This window comes from Gossypium arboreum, chromosome 1 (assembly GCF_025698485.1).
Source record: "Gossypium arboreum isolate Shixiya-1 chromosome 1, ASM2569848v2, whole genome shotgun sequence".
NCBI classification, from domain to species: domain Eukaryota; kingdom Viridiplantae; phylum Streptophyta; class Magnoliopsida; order Malvales; family Malvaceae; genus Gossypium; species Gossypium arboreum.
This window is the reverse complement of record NC_069070.1, coordinates 17,179,617-17,202,968: the sequence shown is the minus strand read 5'-3', so window position 1 is coordinate 17,202,968 and position 23,352 is coordinate 17,179,617. Positions and strand designations below refer to the sequence as shown.

General features: G+C 34.5%; 1 protein-coding gene and 1 long non-coding RNA gene across 2 annotated transcripts; both read left to right on the top strand.

The window, feature by feature from the left end:
• The first annotated feature begins 1,140 nt into the window (after positions 1-1,140).
• Positions 1,141-3,904, top strand: LOC128292721 (uncharacterized). Its single transcript, XR_008282651.1, has 3 exons — positions 1,141-1,340; positions 1,970-2,029; positions 3,300-3,904. It is a non-coding gene; the product is annotated as an uncharacterized LOC128292721 (long non-coding RNA).
• A 7,412-nt stretch (positions 3,905-11,316) lies between these two features.
• LOC108480407 (homeobox-leucine zipper protein HAT5-like) lies at positions 11,317-13,028 on the top strand. Its single transcript, XM_017783397.2, has 3 exons — positions 11,317-11,881; positions 11,974-12,371; positions 12,453-13,028. The coding sequence occupies exons 1-3, from the start codon at positions 11,749-11,751 to the stop codon at positions 12,792-12,794; spliced, it is 873 nt and encodes a 290-aa protein (XP_017638886.1). The 5' UTR covers positions 11,317-11,748; the 3' UTR covers positions 12,795-13,028.
• Positions 13,029-23,352: the final 10,324 nt, after the last annotated feature.

The window sequence follows — 23,352 nt, the reverse complement described above, 5'->3', positions numbered from 1 at the left end:
AACACATATTATAGTAACCCAAATTTGATGCAATTTAGTATCTAATCCACATTACAATTACCCCATAATTGAAACCCACACACGAATTTCCTCAAATTAAACAATTCACAAATAGAGTTGAAGAGTTTCAAACCCACACCCATTTTGATAATCGAAAAAGTCCTGCTGCCGACTCGTTGACAAAGAAAAACAAAGTTCTACCAAAACCACCACACCATCGATTCAAAAAGAAATAAGCCACTGAAAGAAACAAAAGGCAAAAAGAAGGGAGGAAATAAAACTTGAAGAAGAAAAGAAAATTAAAAAAATAAAAAAAATAAAAACAAAAAAATAACAATAAATAATTAAAAATATTCACTTAAAAAAACAAAATAAATTGCCTATCCAAAAATGCACCTTCAAAAATTCGAACCAAGATCATTGAGGCAAACTAACACACAACCAACCACCAGACCAGCAGGACCATTCTGACATTTAAACGCACCACTAAACTCAATAGCACCACCAACTCACTAAACATAACAATAAAACCCAAAACTTTTAGCCCCAAAATTCAGAATGTTACATAAAGAACAAGTAATAACATGGCATGTCCTATGAATCCCCGAACTTAGTCGCCATTACCCTTAATTTGCAATTTTAAAAAATAAGAAAGAGAAGGGTCAAGTGTACTCCCCATGTATGTTTAATTTAGCGGAGGGTTGTTGGCCGATTCGATTTGGTTGGCCAATTCGATTTGTTTCAACAAATGGCAACAATGGGCACGTCCTGAAAGCATTTTTTTGCCATTTTTAACTTGTCACCTCCATCATTATTCTTAGAAAACAGCACGTTAAAATACATAAATAATAATAATAATATTTTTTATTTTTAATAAATTAAAATGAATTCAAAATTAAAAAATTAACATAAACACTACAGCAAATTAAGCTTTTAACTGCGTTTGGATCGAAAACGCCGCAAATATATACCATTAGTGGTGCTAACTGAAAAACGCCACAATAAGTTGTTCTATTATGGCGTTTTTCCCATAAACGCCGTAAAAGGTAAAGCAATAGCGGCGTTTTATCCATAAACGCCAAGGTTTTTTATTTTTATTGAAACGAAACCGTTTTTCACAAAGAAATCCTGTCCCTTTTTATTCTTCGATATCATTTCCCACAATGTATCTTATTTCTTTCTCAGTCTTAATTTATACCCCAAAATCCTATCTTTGGTTTTTCACAAAGAAATCTATTTTTCACAAATATACAAACCTTGTTATTCTATTTTAGCTGCTCTTCACATTGAGAAGCTATCTTTTTGGTGTGTTTGCTTAGCTTCAATCCACATTGTCTTTGGTTGGTTTTGCTTCTTTTCTTTCTTTCTTTTCAATTTTCTTATTGGCTTTCTATTTTTGTGTTTTTCTTTAATCTCTAGATCTGCTGTAATTTATTTTCTCTTTTCTTTTGAATCCGGGGTTTTCATTAATGGTTTAGTTGTCATTTTATTTTACTTTTGTCTTGTTTGTATATCTTGATATGATTCTTGAATAAAGTTCTTGTCTGATACGCTTATGGCCTTTTTGTTATTTTGAATTTTTTTATTTAGTTCATTATGCTAATTGCGTGGATGTACTGTGGTATTCTTAAATTTGCAATATGTACTTTTTTAAGACAAGACTCCAGTAAATCAGAGATTATGACTTGTATGTGCCACTGAAAATTTTCTTTTGGCTTGCAGTCTTTTAATTTAGAGTTTCTAAATTAGACCTAATTTTGTTATTTTGACCATTTTCTATTAGTAGAATGGAAGTTCTGTATTTTGCTTCTGTAAATTGAGAGTAAAGCAAATTTTTTGCAGCAGGAGGGAATTATACAAATCTTAACAAAATGAAATTGTAGCAACTATGTAGCTTGTAAGGCGCACTATTCTTCCTTCTAAAACATTGAAATCTAATCTTTGGCTTTTGCTTGCAAACCTTTTGTAGTTCCTAAGAAGATGGAAGAAATTCCTGGTAATTGCAATTATTGGAACAGTCACCTGACAGGTAAATTCTAATTTCAAATTAAATAGTAAAATGATATAAATTCCACTGGCATTAAAAAAATGATGAGGTTGGCCACATTGCTTTTGGTGAAATTCTATAATAAGCTACTTGCTCTTGTTTTCTGAATTCCAAATCTATTGGTAATAGGACTTCGAATAGGAAGTGATTTGATAGTTTAACTACACTTGAAATGATAAGTATTTTCCATAATCTTTTGGTGAAATTCTATAATAAGTTGCTTGCTTTTTGTTTTATTTCTAAATATAGAGGAAGTAGTTTTGGCTGTGAAGCTCTTTACTTATGTTTAAAAATGTGGAAGTGGGATGAATTGAGAAAGGTGGAATTAAGAAATTCAAGGACTTTCTATTTGAATCAGCCAAATGATCTTCTATCTGAGTGACTATTTGTTTCTAATTCTGCCTTTCATTTTGATGCTAGTCATTTAATATAACTAGTAAAGTAAGAGATCAAATGTTATCATGTTATGTAGCCCAATTCATATGTATTCTGATTTTTTGAATATATTCAACTTGAAGTTACATATCTGGTTTCTTTGTTTTTTTCTCTTGTTTTTTTCTTTTTGTTATATATACACATATATAATTGAACAGATTCAATTTAATATTTTTCCTATTAAAAGAGCTGGGAATCTGCTTCCTCAATTTTCAAAAGCTCCTTCCTAAAACTCAAACTTAAGGCCTTAAAGCTGAAAGTTTCAAGTTCTAACCTTTTGAGGATTTTGGATTTCAAAACAGAAGGATATAGAAGTACTGCCTCCATAGAAATTTTTTAGGCATCTGTGGTATAGGATAGTCTCCAAGTTACAAAATTATTGCACAAAATAGATGACTCCAATATCATATATAACCTTAATACTTGTTATGTAAAGTATCATCTTTTATTATTTATTTTCCTATGTTACCTTATGATTTTAATCATTATTTCTTGAAAAAGGTTTCAAGATGATTTTTGTTTTAAATATTGTTTCACTTAGTGAAATAATTGAGATATATGTTTAATTCCATCTTGTCAATCTTAGATGATTCTTTTACTGTTGTAAGGCTTGTGCACTGTTTCCTTTTTCTCTCTATAGGAGTGGTATTGAAAATTTGAACAGTATAGATGTTTGTACTTTAAATTGGGTAAAGGAACGGGGCATGTTGAGTTGGAGTGATGTTAATGACTACACATTTATGAAATTTCGACGGTTATATAAAAGCCTTCACTGCATTCAAAAGACCTTAACCATCATTGTTTTTGTGGATTCTAGGCAGGACATGGTATTTTGATGGGTTGGCTGACTTGTTGGAACAAATGTAGACGTGATAATGTAGAAAATAACAAAGTAATTCCTCAATTATTGCGTTTTTGAAGGTACTCAAATCCCTACACTCAATCTTGCAATGCTTGAGGGTGTGTTTCTTTTTAATGCTTTTCTAATTCTTTGAGAAATCATTATACTAAACATGTAGAGTGTTTGATATTTTGGATAAACATATCATCTCTCTTGATGCATGTCTTCTAGGTTTTCGCCTATTAATCAAAGTGAAGAAAATTGGTTGAAATTAAGGAAGCTCTCTAGCATAAAAAACTGATTAGGTGAGTTTGCCAAATGCTGCAAGTTGGGCTTAGGATCCAAATACCATTCTTAAGTGTAATCTATGTAATCCAAGTAATTACTCATCTTAACTTCTGGTTTTGTGGCACTTAGTGCATCACTTGAAGAATTTTTTATAATTGCCAAATGTAGTGTAGAAAAAGGATCATGGATGTTGTCTATAAGATATTCTATCACCTGCAAAATACTTATATGAATTTTGATATGTATAACTGTAAAAGAATCTGATTTAATCCATCTTGGGGATTCCAAACCTACATTTTTTTAGCATTATAATGGTATCGTTAGATGTTATGACATTGTATAATGTAGGAGGCATCTGCTACAAACATTTGGCAGATGAAATTATCTACGAAGAATAATTGAATATTTTCTATATCTATTTATCATATCTGGTTACACTGGTTTCAACAACAGAAATCAAGCAATAGAAATCAAGTTTCTACTCTTCATTGCCATTACTAGGAGGACCATAAAGAAACCATTCTTGGGTTATGGGAAACCCTCTTACCATTAATGCCAGAATAGTTCACAGATATTAGAAGCACTTGAAAAATAAAGTTGATACAGGTAATTCCATAAGTAATTCTACTATAATCTCTTTCCCTTTGTTTTTGCAATCAAATTACTTTAAGAGCAATACTATAGTATTCATGATTTGTTGATTCTTCTAGTGAATTGGAGAGTTTAGACCCTCTTGAGAAGACAGTGAATGTAGAACTTGCTGCCTCTTGGATGGGAAGGTTGATGCCTTTCTAAAAGAAGGTCATTTTTTCATATGCTGCAATGTTCTTTAGCAACGTTTGTAATAAAAGTGCTACTAAAGATCATGTTCTTTAACTGCGTTTGTAATAAAAGCGCCGTTAAAGATCATGTTCTATAGCGATGTTTTCCTACATAAACGTTGCAAATTTTAGCAGCGCTATCTATAGCGGCGTTTTCTACGACGCTTTGATAAATGCCGCAAACTGTTTTAGCGGTACTCTAAAAAAATGCCATTAAAAACCTGCTTTGCTGTAGTGAAATATTTATGGGATGCCTCTCAAAAAGCACTTTTGTTTAGCGTCATTAACTCGACGACTTGAAAATGTTATCTATTTGGCTCCTCGAGAATTAACTTTTCTTCTACATTTACTTGGAAGTTCAAAGGTTTCAACCTTTGCCTATTGACCTTGAAGCTCTTCCTAGATTTTTCGCTCTTAATTTTGACTACACCATAAGGAAACAATTGAGTAATAACGAAAGGACTTAACCATTTGGTTTGAAGTTTACTTGCAAAGATCCTTAGTGTAGGATTATAAAGCAACATTTTTTGTTATACTAAAAATTGTTTACAAGTTATCTTCTAATCATGAAACACATTGGTTTTGTCTTTATAAATTTGGGCATTTTCATATGCATCATGCCAAATTTCTTCAAGCTCTTGAATATGTAATTTTTGATATTCTCCTGTTGAATTTTTAACTATAGTCACGTCATTTTCTTAGGTACGACATGAACTGGTCTAACCTAATTATTGTCTGAAATTGGGTATGTCCTCTCGGCGCCTAGTAATTTTTGAATTTCTTCTTTCCCATCCTCCATCATCAATGAGTTTATGTGTCTTTGAGCTTCTCCATTTAGGCTCATCTTTTCCTCTATTAGAATCCTTAAATATTTTGGTAATGGTTTGAGCTCTAATTTTAGGTCCTGCAAAATGGAAGGGAAGAGTTTAGTTTACGAATAAGACAATTCAAAACTTTTACCTAAATTTTTTGGAAACTGTGGTGCCTCCATATGAATGACAACTTCATGTATTAATTCTTTGATCATCAATAATTCTTCTTATTTTCTCATAACATTGAGATCTACACTTTGCAAAGCACAATTTTTAATTTATCCTTTTTAAAATGTAAGTTTTTCAATGGTTCAATTATATCAACACTAGAGACAATTATTATTGCATTGGAGTGACCTATATTCTCATAAACATTGAACTTGACCACTTTACCGTCGAATTTCATAGTGAGTATTCCACTTTGAATATTAATTTTCGTTCACGTGGCACTTAAAAATGGCCTTTTGAGTAGAATATCGAAAGAATTTGTTGAGTTGTCATCCTCCATATCTACGATGTAAAAATATTCAGGAAAAATTAGTCCATTTACTTTGACAATGACGTTTTTCAACACCCCTTCTGAATACACAACTGACATATTTGCTAAATGAATGATCACCGCTATCTCTTTTAAAGGACTCTTGTTTAGTAATTTAAAAATAGATAAGGGCATAACGTTAATAGATGCACCTAAATCACACATGGCCTTTTTAATGTCAACATTACTTATTTTGCAAGATATAACAAACATATATTGGTCCTTACACTTAGGTGAAATTTTCTTTTGTAAAACTGCAAAGACATTTTCTTCTACACTTACCATTTTGTTACCCAGGAGTTTCTTCTTGCCAGTGCATAATTCTTTTAAGAAATTAGTATAACATGGAACTTGTTTTATCACATCGAGTAGGGGTATATTAATTTCAACTTTCTGGAGCGTCTCTAGGATTTCTCTCTCTTCTAGCTCCTTTTTACATTGGGCAAGCCTTCTAGGGAATAGGGGTGGTACCACGAATGCTTTTTGTAGTGCTAACTCTATAGTAGTTGCTGGATCATGTTTTTGTTTTTCCCGTCTAGTTTCGTGGATACGATTCGTGCCATTCCCCAAAATCGTTCTATTTTTTAAGGTTATAACACTTATATTTTATCGTTGATTTGGCTCTGCTTGAGACGACAACTTTTCTTGGAATTCCAAACGACTAACCACAAGTGCAAACTTATTCATTTTCTAATATATTTCTTATAGGTGTGTTTTAGTCTTTTGTTAGAACTTTTCGGTACTAGCAGCTAATCTCTCCATTATGGCCTCAAGAGATATCTTTGGGGGTTGAAATTGTTGAGTCGGAGGTGGCCTTTACTGATACGATTGGTTGTACTGAGGATTCGATCCATATCTCAAACTTGGGTGATCTCTTCACCTCGCATTGTAAGTATTTGAATGTGGTTCATAGAGCCTTAAAGGTGGCCCTGAGAAGTTTCCAACGACATCTATTTGTGCTATTGTATCCTCATGTAAAATTGGGCACGAGTCTGTTGGATGATCAAACATGACACAAATCTCGCACACCGAGCTAGGTTCATTTTTCCTACAAGTAAATTTTAAACTACATTAGTGAGATTTTCAATTTTATCTTCTAAGGATGGAGTACTTAGCCTATGAACTTGTCTCGTTGGGAATTTGTAGCCATGGTTGGAATTAATTCCCTTACTTTTTGAGGAGTCATGTTAACAAATGTTTCTCCACTGGCGACATCAATCATCTTCATTTCCATAAGGTGTAACCCCTCATGGAAATATTGAAGAAGTGATTGTTCAGTTAAGCCATATTGTGTGCAACTTGCACACAACTTCTTGTATCACTCGCAGTAGTCATAGAGTGATTCAGTCTACTTTTGTCTTATTCCGACAATATCTCTCCTTAATTTGACTGTCCGAGCAGCTAGAAAGAATCTGTCAAGAAACAAATTAGACATGTCAGACCATGTATTAACTGATCCTGGAGGTAAATAAAATAACCACTCTTTAGTAGAGTCAGCTAATGAGAAAGGAAAAGCTCAAATTTTAATTTGATCTTATGTTATTCCCTGAGGTTTCATGCTTAAGCAAACCATATAAAACTCCTTAAGATGAGTGTGGGGGTTCTTGTTTTGCAAACCGTGAAAAGTGGGAAATAGATTAATTAAGACTGATTTTAACTCAAACAGTGTTCCTTTCATCAAATAAGATATGCATAGCGGTTGTTGCTCATCTGGTGCCACAGCAAGCTATCAAATGGTTTGATTTGCCATTTCTTCTGGTTCACTGAGTGTATCATCTATTGCTTCTGTGTAAGATAATGTTTCGTATTTGGCCTCTCTCACTTACAATTGTTTTCTGCGTCAGATAGCTTCTCTTAGTAGTGTTCGAGCTAATTTCTTAATTTCCAGTTCAAACTCTAAGGTCCCCGATTCTAACCTGGTCATAAGTAAAATAAATGAAAATTAGAATTATTTCCAATCCCCAGCAACGGTGCCAAAATTGTAAGGCGTTGAAACCACCAAATACAATTTCCCACATTCTAATTAAATTAAACAATAGTATAGAGTACTAGGGTCAACCCCATAGGGGCTAGGATTCCTATTTTTCCTATTTACGTGACCAAATTCCTAAGTCTAGCCAACTGTCGTGCCTATGACTTGTACATGCAGAGCTGAAAAATAAAAGGGGAATTAAGTTGATAAAGAAAAAAATAAGTATAAAATAAAATGAAATAATAAAAGAATGAAGGTTTCAAAATAAAGTCGAGTAATTTAAATTAAATTTTTAAATCAAATATGTGAATGTTTAGCCTTAGTCTCGTTATACTTCTAACTCGAATCGATCCTTGAAAATTAATTTTCTTCTTTTTAATGATAAGTTGGATATAAAGACCAAGGACGCCCCAACCGCCAACTCTTCCTTGTGTAGTTGGTTCTAATACGACCTGCAAACCAACCCTTACTAATTATCTAGCCACGTAACACATGTTCCTGGTTTAAGATCTTAGTAGCCTTGGGATCTAGAAAAGCCCAACTCAAATTAACGGCCTCAACCACGTAGGTCGTTTAAATCCGGTCACTATCTCCCTTGGTGGAACTCAATTAGCTTTTTCCAATTGGACACACCAATTTGTTCGTGGGAACTCGAATGCTACAAACGACAGTCTCATTTTCCCAATTGTACGCCAAAATAACTTTCTTCCAACGTGCACTTTGAGCTAAAATTGGATAACTTTAAGGGACGAATGTGACTATCCCATATACTTGAGAGATAATGAATACTGTGTTGTGAGGTTTTAGCGCAGGTTCATATCTCACGATTTTCAATCGGAATGACAACTGACCCAAGGCTAAATGGTGTGTTAGTTGAGCATGAGATTAATCATACTCGATTGGGGTTTAAAAGTGGATTTGAATGTAATGATGATAGGTGAAAAGGAGAAATGACTTAAAAAGCAATTGAACCAAAAAATAAAGAAATGGAATAAAAATGGTAACAAACTTAAATAGATACTAAGTGTGAAAGAGAAAAGATAAGAATTTGTTTTTAATTCTATTCTATTATGTCCTTCCATGCCACCATTATAAGGTATTTATACACTTTTCAAATGCTAAATTTAGCATAATTCCTCTCTAAGATTATGCCTAACAATCAACTAAAATAAGATTTTTTTTTCTATTTATAGAGTTTGAAAAAAATAAAAATCTGATTCTTTTTATCAACAACCAATCCTACAATTATTCCAATTTGGCCCATTTTCTTGCTTTTTGTTCCAATTTAGCCAATTTTGCTTGATTTTGAATTATGGCACTCCAATTTCATCCCTGAAAAAATTTAAGTAAGAAATCACAAGCTTAGTAGTATTCTATTAAAAAATTAGCCAGAAATAGATACAATAAAAACATAAAATTAGCTTGCTATCTTTTATGTTTTGGTTATTCAACTTCAAAAATTTACAAAATGGTCATTAAACTATTCGAAAGTTTTTACTTAAATCACTAGGCTATTAAAATCGTTGTTGTATTACTTTCTCTATTTGCACCACCTACACCAATCGAAAACTCTCATTCCCTTCTCTTCTACAGTTCAATCTTTTTCATGAAACAATTTTGAATGTTATAAATTTGTGAACTAAAATTCAAACAGTTTTTTTCTCCGATTTTCGACACTATTCGTTAGATCGACTTGAATCTAAGGTATGTTCTTATACTCGTCGATGGGCATTGATCTATTATATTGGTCGTTGAATCGTTGCTTGGAGCTCACTAGCTGAACTTTAAGAAAAAAAATTTAGCCACCCAGACTTAAATAAATACTTTTAAATAGTTTAGTGATTATTTCGTAACTTTTTAAAATTGAGTAAATAAAATGCAAAGTTAGTGATAATTTAATAAATTTAAGTTTAGCTTACCCTAAAATTAAAAATGGGCATCTCTCATATGTAATTCTAAAATGCTCTAGTGGCATTGTTAATGTCATCAGTATTGGCTTTTAGGGAAAAAAGAAAAGAAAAGAAAAGAAAAGAAAAAGAAGTTTAGCATTCGTATTTTAGTTCATGATTATGGTTGAAAATCGTTTGATTCGATCAGCTCATATGGAATCCGAAATTGAGATTAAATAAATTGATAAAAAGGTACTAAAAAATTAGACAGTGGTTTAGTGTAAATTTTCAAAAGTAAAAATACGTAAATAGCACCAGTTTATTGATTTTAATATTTTAAAAAAAGTAAAATATATAAATTTAGCCCTAAAAGTATTAGGAGGTTATATTAAATTTTTCTACTTTATTGAAAAATTGATCAACTAATTTTGATTAAATAACAATCTGATCATTTATGTTAAAATTTCATTCATTTTTATCGTTAAAAGTTAACATAGTTGATGAATAATCAAATAATTATATTTATTGTGTCATGTATACATCATGTTAATATATAAAGACTAGTTTTTAAAAGTAAAATTGGATGAAATTTATAATCGAAAAATTATTTTACTCTTTAATCTAACATATAAAATTAATTATTTCATTACGAAATATAATCTAACTCTTTGATATAAAAACTTTGTTAATGACGATACGAGAATTGAGTGATGTGGTTGATAGAGGGGATCACGAGAACCAAAAGGAAACGTTGAAAGGGAGGAAAGATGGGGGCAGAGGGCAACAGGCAAGAGTGGGTGGTGGGGTAGTGCAGGGAACATGAAGGGCCAGGCTGAGTGAACCAAACCATTCGTGTATGCCCCTTAAATTTCGACCTCATCCATTCCTCTCCTGAAACCGACTTATTTGATTTTCTTTTTTACACCCTTCTTTTCTCTTGTCTTCTTCCCCCATACCTCTACCTTTGCCTTATCCCTCTCATTCTTTATTTTAAAGATTCAACTGACTTTAGTGTTAACCATTTGTTTTTGGATGAAAAGAGGATTGGGTTATTCCCATTCCAACCCTTGAACGACGGCCATCTTATTTTCTTCTTCCTCTCAACCATGACCAAATGCATGACTTCATTTACTATCTCTCTTAAAAGATATTATTTTGAGTTTAATGTTGGCTTTGTGCCTCTTTCCCAAGCCCTCAACTATCTCAATAACCCATCGTTTTAATTATTATATTTTTTGCATCATTTTTTTATTTTGGAAAGGATATGCTTTTCAAGAATAAAATCATGGTGTTATCAAGAAGTTCCTGAATATTATTTTATATTTTAATAAACCTAAAAGAAAAACAAAAGCAATTCAAAATGTTATATCTTTAACTATCTTAATTTTACTCTTTCAGTCAAAACTATATTTTATTTTTATATTAATTTTTGATAAACTTGTTACATAATTATTTCCAACTATATATGCTATAATCTAATTATCGTTTAGGTGAAGTGAGTAAAAATTTTACCTTTCATTTAACAGTTTGACTCAAACTTATTTAACAGTTTGACTCAAACTTTATTTTCGATTTAAACCGAAAAATCTATAAAAAGAAAATAAAGGCATAAAGAAAATTAAAGTAGAAAAGAACCCCTTAAAAAAAAAGTTTATAAACAAAAGCAAGGGGGGCATCAAAGTAACTACAAGCACACCATACCCCAAAATAAGAAAACCCCCCATAAGCTGGACCTTATTACTACCCCATCAAAGCTCAACAACTCCAAGATAAAGAGTCCCCTTATCTCTTTTATTTTCAATTTGCCACTTCACTTTTCCTTTGTCTCTCCCACCTTTCCTTCACTTTCCCCACTGCCAAATCTCAACAAAATTTTAGCTTCTTCTGATGAGTGATGGGTATGAGCTGCCGTTGTTCCAACACTTCTCATTTCGTACAAATCATCATCACCAGCTTCTTTCGCCACAAGCCTTGAGAAACCCCAAATACCAGGGTGGCCATTTTTCTTTTGTTTTTAGATTGTATAATGGTTTTGAGGATTAAGATGATTCCCTAAAAACCAACCAACAACAACAACGTTTGATCCCTTTTAGCCTCAATTTCTCATGGCGGGTGGGAGGGTCTATCCTAGTAATAATGATTCCACTGATGGCTTTCCTAACAATCTCTCTGTTTTGCTTCAAAATCAAAGGCTTCATCCCCTTTTCATTCCAGAATCTTCTCCTTCTCCTTTTCTTGGTATTTTTACTATCTTGTTCTCACTTCGGGTTTATCTAAATATCCTTACTTTTTCATAAATTTTGCAACTTCAATTGATTGGCAATTTTCAGGGACAAGATCGATAGTAAGCTTTGAAGATTCCCTTAAAACAAGCAGGCCCAAAAGATCAATCTTCAATATGTTTGATGAACAAGAGAATGGATATGATGAGTATTTAGATGAGTGTTTTCATCAACCTGAGAAGAAAAGACGGCTAACTGTTGACCAAATCCAGTTTCTAGAGAAGAGTTTCGAGGTCGACAACAAGCTTGAACCTGAAAGGAAAATTCAACTGGCTAAAGACCTTGGGTTACAACCCAGGCAAGTTGCTATATGGTTTCAGAACCGTCGTGCACGGTGGAAAACGAAGCAGCTGGAGAAAGACTATGACACTTTGCTAGCCAAGTATAATAGCCTCAAGGCTGACTATGATGATCTCCTTAAGGAAAAAGATAAACTAAAAGAAGAGGTAATTAACAAGCAGCTTTACACGAACTTAAATCTTGATTATTTTCATGTTACTATCTTAAATTTGTGGTTGTGTTTATAGGTTCTTCAACTCACAGATAAGTTGCAAACGAAAGAAAATGAGCAAAGGAACTCAGAATTTTCTGATGTGAAGCCATTATTATTACAAGAACCATCACAAAAGCCAATTGTTGTTTCAATGGCAGCCTGTAAACAAGAAGATATTGACTCCGACCATATCCCACAATATTACAGTGATGAGTTTCATTCTTCACTGTTGGAGGCTGCTGATTCATCTTACCTTTTCGAACCAGACCAGTCTGATTTATCACAAGATGAAGAAGATAGCTTACATCCTCCTGCAAGTTCGTCTAATTTTGGTTTCCCTGTTGAAGGTCATCCTTTCTGGTCTTGGACTTATTAAGTTATATATCTACAATGCAATCCATATGTGTGTATGTGTGTATATGTATATATATAAATTGAGAGATCAATCAATGGCACCCCAATCGAAAAGTATGTAGCAGGTGGTGGTGGGGTTTGGTTGTAGTTTGAAAAAGAAATGGTTTAATCGTGGGTTTCTATTTTCAGGGTTCTCAATGGTTTGCTTTACTTCCATGCATGGAATTTAATTAAATAACGTCTTTTTTTATGAGAAGAGTTGTTGGATAATCTTTTTAAGTTGCACTTTTTTTATGATTTAAGGGAGAGAATACAATCTTGATGCATGATCAAGATCTTTGCCTTTGATTTACATAATTTGCATCAATTGTGCTACTTCACTATGGTTGAAAAGGTAAATATAATGAGAAAATAAATTTCTTCCTCTAATGTTTATAGATCCTATCAATTAGATTTTAAATTTAAAAAAAATCAAACAAATTTATCCCTTAATGTTTATAAAATTTTATTTTAATTTTAATTTTTTGTTAGAAGAGAGTGATGAAGATTAAGAATCATCATAAGAGTTCTTAGAGCTTGTTGGAGCAGTCCTCTTAATGAAAAGTCATATTCTTCACAATAAATAAATGTTTTCTTGAAAAGAAACCAAAATATAATGGAGGTGTGCTGGTTAAAAAACAAAACTCAGAAAAAAAACTGAAGGAACTAGATCTCTAAAAAAAATCAGTAGTCAAAAGTATTAAATACCCAAATCTTCACCGCCTTTTTTCCCTCTCAAAATTGGAAGGTAAAAATAAATGAAAATTTTCCTCACCAAAATTGAAAAGTTAGAGCAGAAAATCACCCAAAATATTTTCAAGGCAAAACATTATAGGTTGTGTTTTAATGCCTTTGCCTTTCAGGCCAAGTTTAAGAGTCTCGAACCTAGCAGCATCAAGGGCCTTTGTGAAAAGATTTGTCAATTGGTGTTCAATTGAAACATACTTCAATTCAAAGTATCATTTGTGCTTAGTGCTTAGTGCTTAATGCATCACAAGATTCTTCGAAATGTTGATAGTGGTGGAATTGTGACAATTGGCAATCGTAACTAGCAGTGCTACCCCAAAGTCTTCCAAAATTTTTCTTGTCCATGGGAGTTGAGTATAACAGCTACCAGTAGCTATATATATTCAGCTTCAGCTGTTGATATTGAGATCGAAGCTTGTTTCTTGCTTTACCAAGATACCAAATTTGAACCAAGATAGAAACATCCTCTAGATGTGTTTTTCTTGTCATCAACGTTGCTGCCAATATGGATCATTGTAGCCTACCAAATTCATCTTCTTGTCTTTGGAAAGCCAAATACCAAGCTCTATTGTGCCACTAACATATCTGATTTTTCTCTTCACTACATTCCGATGTTATTCTTTTGGACTGGATTGATACCTTGCACAAACACCTACACTAAAGCACAAATCAAGCTTACTAACTATCAAATAGAGTCTCTTGAAGGTAATTGGTTCAATTGCAACTCTACTTCTTTTTGCGCATATCTTCTCAACAATTGACATAGGAATTTTGATAGTCTTTGCTCCTTCCAATCCAAACTTCTTTGTAAGGTTTTTGGCATTTTTCTTGTGACAGAAATATCCCATCTTTCATCTGCTTGATTTGGAATCCAAGAAAACATAAAAGTTATCCCACTATGCTCTTTCAAACTCAGTTTGTATCATCTTCACAAATTGATTTTTTGCCTATGGAGAAGAAGAGCAAAGATGATATCATCAACATAAATTTGAGCAATAGTATTGATACCTCTTTCCTTCCTTATGAATAAAAGGTTTTACCAACTAAATCTCATTGATATAATTGGTCAAGAACAAACTTAGACAATCTTGCATACCATGCCTTGGGTGCTTTCTTCAAACCATATAAAGTCTTAATGAGTTTGAAGACATAATTGGGATACTTTGTGTCTTCAAATCCCTTTAGTTAAGCTACATGAACTTCTTTATTCAAAAAGACATTTAGGAGTGCACTTTTCCATTTGGTATAATTTGATATCAAGATGAGTTTCAACTACTAAAAGTAACTTGATAGTCTCTAGTCTAGCCACTAGAGCAAAGGTCTCATCAAAGTCGATCCTTTCAACTTGTATGTAACCTAGTGCAATCAATCTTACCTTGTTTCGAGTAATGTTTTCTTGCTCACCAATCATATGGCGAGAGCATCCACTATTGAAATATCACACTTGATTGATGGTAGCTTTTAGATATTGATGAGCAACAATAATACATTTGTCGAAACCATTTTTTTAAAAACAGGAATCGACTTTGTTTGAAAATTAAAACGGGAGTCACCACCAATCCTTTTTATTTAGGTGTGATCGGATCACCTAGAAATTTGGTCATTTTAATAAAATATTTCGATTTATTAAAACAAATGATTTTGGTCTACGAAAATTGAGAAAACGAGTTCGGGAGTGTGCGAGGAAGGATTAGCACCCTCGTCACGCCCAAAATTGGTACCTAATTGATTAATTAATGTCTTAACGTCGAAAGTTGAAAATCCGTAAAGAATTTAAAAATACGATCCTCCCTTTTTTGTTAATGTCGATTTTAAAAGAGCTTGAATTAGATCAAAATGATTGCTAAAGATTTCCTTGTCTCGAGATATCGGAGTATCACATCCCGTAAGTTAGGACGCGATACCTTGAACTCCTGAGCGCAAGTTTGTCTTTAATTTGGATTGAAATTTCATGTGTTTTGGAATTTAAAAGGATATTTGGCCATTTAGGTTTAACGAGAAAACTGAATCCCCGTAAGTTAGGGCACAATTCCTCGAATTTCCTAAAACGCGAAATATTGCCTTTTTTAGAAAATTTTCAGTTTGAAATATAGCGAGTATGATATTTAACGATGTGCATTATTTTGTTTGAAGTAAAATAAAACGATCTATATTGGATAAAGACGTTGGAGCTAAATTCACGATGCGATGACATGAGATAAAAATATAGTAATGAGCATGGAACTGTTGTAGTCCAATTTTGGCCCGTTTACAAAATACCCAGGCCCATTAAACCATTTAACCCATCCTCAAACCCAAAACCTAAAATTAACCTAGCCCAACATCCAAGCCCAATTCCAAAACCCTAGACTCCCACTTGCCTCTTCCCACTCTCCCATGCTGTTTGCCACCAAAGACCATTCCCACTCTCCCATCTTTCTCGCCACCAAGACCACTCCCACTCTCCCATGTCGTCTGTGCCAAGACCATCACACACCCCATTGTCCATGCCCATGCCCCGCAAACAAGCAAAAATGAAGCAAGAATAGAGAATAATAATAAAGTATGTAAAAATTAGGCTATATAAAGCCACCCAAACAACAAAAAAAGGAAAAGGGATAAAAAGTTTGTATCAAGAACACAAAAAAGGAAAGCTCGGAAGGTGAACTTCAATTTTTTCTCTGTTATCTCAATCTTTCTATTTATCTTTGCTTTGTTTTATTTTTTTTCTTTAACTTACTTTAAAACGAAAAAGAATCAAGGAAGAAAAGAGTATTACCGGATCTACCACGTGGCCGCTCCCCTTTCCGTTCGGCACGGTGAATCGCCGGTGATGATGGGTGTTGAAACCTTAACTGAAGAAAGGAGGAAGAGATAAAAGAGGGGAAGCAAAAAAAAAAAAAAATCCAGCAAAAAATTCCAGCACCAAAAAAAATTTTCCAGAAAAAAAATTTCCAGCAAAAAAAAACCAAAAAAAACAATAGAACGACCCAAAACAAATTCAAATTAGAGATTGAAGAAACAAAAAAATCTAAGGTGATTTTTTTTATATTTTATTTTAATCCGATTTTAAATTTTTAACCTATATATATTAAAACATAAAATATAAATAAAATAAAATAAAATAAAATAAAATAAAGATTTTTTTTACCTTTAAACAGCAGTGTACGGTGGCGAGCTGTAAGTTTCTCGGTGGCCGGCGCGCCTGACCGATTTCCTTCCCTCCCTTCTCTCTCCCTCTCTCTTCCTTCTCTCTTCCTTTTTTTTTTCTTTTCCTCCTCCAAATGATTTTTTGGGTTATTTTGGCCTTATATAGCCTTCAAAATGACGTCGTTTTGGGGTTGTCATTTAACCCCAAAACGACGTCGTTTTAGCTTGGACCGTTCGACCGACCCGACCCGCCTAGGATCGCGTGTTTTTAAAGGAAGGGCAAATTGCGCTTTTAGCCCTTCCGCTTTTATTACTTTACAATTAAGTCATTTTTGTTTTTTAATTTGGCCCCGAATTTGTCGCGATTTTCAATTTAGTCCACAATGATGTCTTTGCATTTTATGGGAAGGAATATTTGCTGTTTTGGTCCCCTGATGTTTCGCGTGTGTTTAATATAGTCCTTTCCTTTTATTTTTATTTCAATTTTGCCCCAAATATTTTGTTTTAGCTCAACTTAATCCTTTTAGTTATTTTACTATTTAAATCAATTATTTTAGTATTATTATTATATTTTATTCACTTATGTAGTGTGTTAATATTTTTATCATTTCTAATATGTATATATATATATATATATATTATGTATTATATATATATATATTATGTATATATGCCATTAGTTATATATTTCTTATGTATATATTCTTAAATACTATTATATACATATATATATATATATGTATATTTTAAATTCCATATTGTGTATATATTATTATTACAAATTATTACTATTGCTAGTATTATTATAACTATTATTATATTAGTGTATATTTTATATACATATATATATATATATATATATATATATTTGCACATATCATTATTTTATATTATTGTTGTAAATTTTTATGTATATATTTTTATATATCGCTTCCCAATATTTTCTTTTATTGTAGATATTATTATTATTATTACATACTTTTATTATATATATACATATATATGTATTTTATGTACATATTATTATTTTATATTATTATTACCAAATATATCATTTTCCTATTTTATTATTAGTACATGACTTGTTTCTATTTTGTAAATATCATTATTATTGTTATTTTAATATTCTAGTATTCCATGTTAATATTTTTCATTAATGATATCATTTTTTTTTTGCGTTTTTTATCTATTTTAATTTCTCACTTTAGGAATATTTTTCTCATGTTTTAATTAATTTCAAAAATAAGGCAATGTCTTGATTTAATATTAAGCTATCGATTTCATCGCTATGTTGGGTGAAATTAAATCGACTTGTGAAACAGGACACCTTTCTAAAAAAATCGAAAACTTAAAATTCCTATTTTTCAATCGGATCACGATTAAATATTATATTGAACTCGTATTTTTGAAAATCAAGTCAATACATGTTTATGAGATACCAATTTTGGGCGTCGTGAGGGTGCTAATACCTTCCTCAGCAGAATCGACTCCGAACCCCAATTTTCTCTCGAACTTTCACGTAGACCTAGATTTGGCCTTCTTTTGTTTTAAAATAATTTTATTAGGTGTCCGATCACACCTATAAAAAGGATCGGTGGCGACTCCTTTGTTAATAAAATCGGAAGTTGGTTTTCAAATGTTTAATAAATCACCATAATTAGCGACCAAGCGTAAAATTTTTTAAATCATAGCAATTTGGCGACTCCTTTGGGGACGCGTTTTTGAGAGTCGAGTCGAGTTAAGCATGTGTTGTTAAAATTTTCAAATTTCCTTGTTCAAAGTAAATATTTGGTCGTGATCCAAAATCTCGTTTTCAAAATTCACGCATTTGTATCTCGTCTAACTTGCTTATTTGTTTGTTTTTCGTTTTCAACTTTTACGGTTTTGGTTTAGTTCCTTTAAGTAAAACACAAAGGTTTATGAGTTTTTCTCCACACACGTGCACTTGCATTTTGCATAACATAAAGCTCTCTACACGGCTCTGTCGTTTAAGTGAAAGTAAACGCTATGCCTTCGTGAGTTAACTCGTCCCTCCTCATACAAAGCTAGTGAATACTTTCGGGTTACATATGACTTATGCTTTCGTGAGTTAACTTGTCCCTCCGCATAAGCATAAGTAAATGTAATCCTCGAATTGAACTCGTGAGCTGTGATGGGTTATGACCGAGGCTTCGTGCTAATCTTAGTAGATGATAGTACGAGCAATTGAAATACTGTCTAGAACCGAGACGCATATAATGAACCATCTGAGCTATCCAATTAGAGCCATGACGAACCTCTGTCCGCTTATAGTCACCAAAATAAGTACACGGGAAAATGCCTTTTACCTTTCAAGAGAATTGGATTGGGTAGTTTAATTTGTTTTTCAAATTATAATTGTTGTGTTTACTAACCGAGTTTGTTTGTTTTTATTTTTATTTTCATCATGCATCGTAGGCATCATATTAGGAAGGTGTTGATTAAAGGTTGGTTGCCAAAAAGCGGGTTTCGATGGAGGAGTCAATTACACAAATGATCGAGAAGAATGCCGTGGTTCGGATGGTCTCTAAAAACTCAAAGGGACAAGGGGATAGTCTTGTGGAAAGGTGTGCTTGCCAATTTGCCGAACAAATAAGCTGTGAATGTTCGCCAAAATAACCTCAAGATTTGGTTCAAATTTGGAATCGGTGGGATTCGGACATTAGAGACATTTTCACCGAGAGGTATGGAGATATAGCTCACCGATCACCATCTGTAGATGAACAGTTGATTCAAGCCATGGTTGGTTCGGGACCCGACTTATCGGTGTTTCACCTTCAATCAAGAAGACATGACTCAACTATAGAAGAGTATCTTGCTTTACTCCGCATCGACAATGTACAATTGACAAAATATATGTGAAGGAGCCTAAGCCGATGACCTTCAAGAAAACGTTAGTGAGACCGCAGACATGACCGATGCATGGGCTGAAAGGCAGATAAAGAAGAAGAACGAAACCATTTGCATTCCATGGTCCTCCCTACGAGATTTGACTCGAACCATCGACATCTTTGAAAAGGGTAAATCTATTCGCTTTGGCCATTTATGGTTTGGTTATTTTCCCAAAGGTTCTCGGACATCTCGAAGTGGCGATGAGTTGATTTCTTGAAAGGTTAAAACAAGGAGTCAACCCTATCCCAACCATCCTAGCGTAAACCTTCGGTCCCCGAGTAGTTGTCGAAGAAAAGGGAGGGACGATTTATCGGATCTTGCGATTGCTCAATGTTTGGATTTTGAGTCACTTCGGAAGGTACAACAGACTCCATTCCATATGTTTTCTAAAACATTCTCCCGCTAGAAGCTTTCCTCAAGAAAGAATGGCGAAGGAAGTCACCGAGCAACATTGGGTATCGATCTTTCGAATCTTCGCCGAGGATATAACATGGAGAGCACCACGGATTCGTCTTTCGATTACGCTATACAAATGTGGAAGCCAAGATTGGGTACCTTTACTTGGGTTATGGGGAGGAGTTGGATATGCTCCGCTATTGGTCCAAAAGCAATTTTCTTCACGACAATTCCTCCCCGCAACTGGAGGATTAGCACAGTTCGAGTTCGCTTTCGCGGGTGAAGGATATATGAAGAGAGTCCGAGACACTGCAAAGTCTTGGAAGGAAATTCATTTCATGGAATTAGCTTTGTATGCTGATACCCTTACCCAAGATTACGGCGTATGGAGGAAGCAACGGGTAAATAGTCAGCAAATCTCGTCAACAAACCACCCCATCCGAATCCTTTCTCAAGGAAACGCCGTCCGAGCTAGAAGTGGCAAGACAAGAATTGAACGAGAAAAGGCCAAGATGTCTCGGGACCTTCGTGCCCTTCAAGAAGAAAACTATCAATCAAGATTGAAGTTCAAAGTTGAAAGGTCGAGCGAAAAAGTACAAAGAGAAGCCGAGATTGTGAGAAACAACTAAGGGACCTTCATTTGGAAAACAAGAAATTAATAAGCACTATAAAGAATAGCGGGTTGGGCAAGAATAGCGGGTTGGGCAAGTCGACAGCAGAATGGAAGGAAGAAATTAGCAATATCAAAGAAGGAATGGAGTTTTGGAAGGAAAAGCAAAAAAGAGGAAAAAAGCATGCAGCGTTGTGATAGAGTTAAGAAGGAAAACGCCGAGTATGAAATAGTGACTGCAGAATTGGCGAATAGTCATCCAACATCAAGAATTAAAAGGAAAACACGAGATCTAGAAAATATCGCAATCTCGTCAACAACAATTAGATAACCTCACGAAGACTCTAGAAGAAAAGAGTGAAAGCGAGACGATAGGGACATTCACGCGTATGAAGGAACTCTCAAAGAAAAAAATGCAACTCGACTTCTTGATCAATGAAATTACATAAGCGGCTATACAAGTTGTTCAATTATCGGATGAAGCCGAAGCTCTCGGTTGCCAATTCCTTCGAGTAGAAGATCGAGCATATCGAGTTTTTAGAGCAAGTGAAGAAACAAGGCAATGTGGCTAGGAAATTTGTGTAATGATTGGAAAAATGGAAACTTTGTGTAATAGACTATGTTGATAAATGAAATGCCTAAATATGGGGCTACCTTGAAATTAACACCAATTTTTGCATTCCTTGCATAATTAACATATTAACATTTTGACATCCGTGCATTCATTCATGCATTCATCCATACATTGCATATCCCATACTCTTCATTGAAGACAAAATATATAACTCGCAGGTTGTAATACCACAAGACCGGAACCACGTCATCAAGATAAAATGCTACCGACAAGCTAGAGTGATGGAAGTGAATTCAATGAGAGAATTGAAAGGATAGAAAAGGCTCAAAGAGAATTGCAAGAGCAAAGCGCCAAATCGCAACAAGAGACGAGAGACCTAATGGTGAGATCTCGAGAGGAATCACTCGAGCAAAGAGATCAAATGGCCAAGATGATGGAGATGATGTCACTCTAGTTAAAGGAAAAGGACCCATGCGGAGCCACGACATCGAGGAGTCTCGATCAAGAATTCACCATGATCGGGATCCACTCTATCCCCGTGATTCACTCCACCGCCGCATATACAACACGAGAGGGTATACTCAAGGGAACCCACTGGATTGGAACATCGACCTATGCCACTGCTCCACCCACTTATTTGGGGCAAGGAATATTCGCGTCAAACCTGGGCTAGTCCTCGCTAATCCACTAGTCCCGGATCTGGATGACCAACAGAGGTAGCCAAGTTGAAATCGGATAACCATGACGCAAAATATAGGGTCTAGAGGAAAGACTCAAAGCGATAGAAGGCACTAAAGTCTTCTCCGCACTAGGTGCCAAAGAACTCGTTTGGTACCGATCCGATTTACCCAAGTTCAAAGTGCCCGATTTTGAGAAGTATGATGGGACAAGATGTCCAAAGGCGATCTGGTCATGTTTTTTGAAAAATGATTGGTTATGTGAATGAGGATAAACTACTCATACATTGCTTTCAAGATAGTCTAACAGGTTGACTCTTGGTGGTACAATCAACTTAGTAGAGAAAAGATTCGATCTTGGAAGGACTTGGCGTCGACATTTTGAAAGCGATACAAGCATGTATCGGATATGGTGCCGACCGTATGACCTTGCAGATGATGGAGAAGAAACCAGAGAATCCTCTAGACAAGACGCAAAGATGGAGAGATATCTCGGCCCAAGTGGAGCCTCCATCGACTAAGATCGAGATAACGGTCCTTTTCATCAATACTCTGAAAGCACCATTCTATGACAAGTGGTGGGAAGTGCTACGAAGGATTTTTCGAATATCGTAATATTCGGTGAACTCATAGAGAATGCCGTCAAAAGTGGTAGAATGGAAGGATCAGAAGGCTCAAAGAAAGCAGCAACCGTAAGGAAGAAAGAACCAGAAGCCCACATGGTGGGAACTGAGAGTCGTTACATTCCCAATTCGTATCCTAACCAACCCCGACCTCAAATTATCCACCCCAATTTCTATTATCCCCTCAAACCCTTACTACCAAGCACCACATCCGTCCTACCCAGATCGCCACCAACAACCAAAGACCCGTCACCACATTCCCACAAAACACTCTACCCACTCAAAGCCAACCCAGAAATGAACCAAGACCAACAAGGCCCAATCCCGAGAGACAGCAATTCACCCCTATTCCTGTATCATATGGGGAATTGTACCCAAAACTTTTGGAGAAGCAATTAATATCACCCCATTACATGGCACCCCTTAAACCTCCATACCCGAAATGGTACGATCCAAACGCTAGTTGTGCATATCACGCAGAAACCGGGGCACTCTCATCGAGAAGCTGTCTTGCTTTCAAAAGAAGAGTTCAAGGACTCATTGACGCGGTATCCTAGGATACGATAGTGCCCGAACGCCACGGAAACCCGTTTCCTAACCATACTGAAGGGAATGTGAACACAGATGGGAAAGAGGATGAATGGAAGGACAGGAGATGTGTTTGAAATAAGGGCGCCTCTACGAAAATCTAGGAGGTATTGGTTAAGAAAGGATTGCTCACCACTCGATAGAATTTTTGGAGAAGAAGGTCAAAGTTTTTGTAATTTTCATGGGATTGTTGGACATGACATTCATCATGTGAGGACTTTAAAAGGTTACTTCAAGACCGGATGGATAATAAGGAGATCAAGGTCCTTAATAAGAGGAAGATGCCA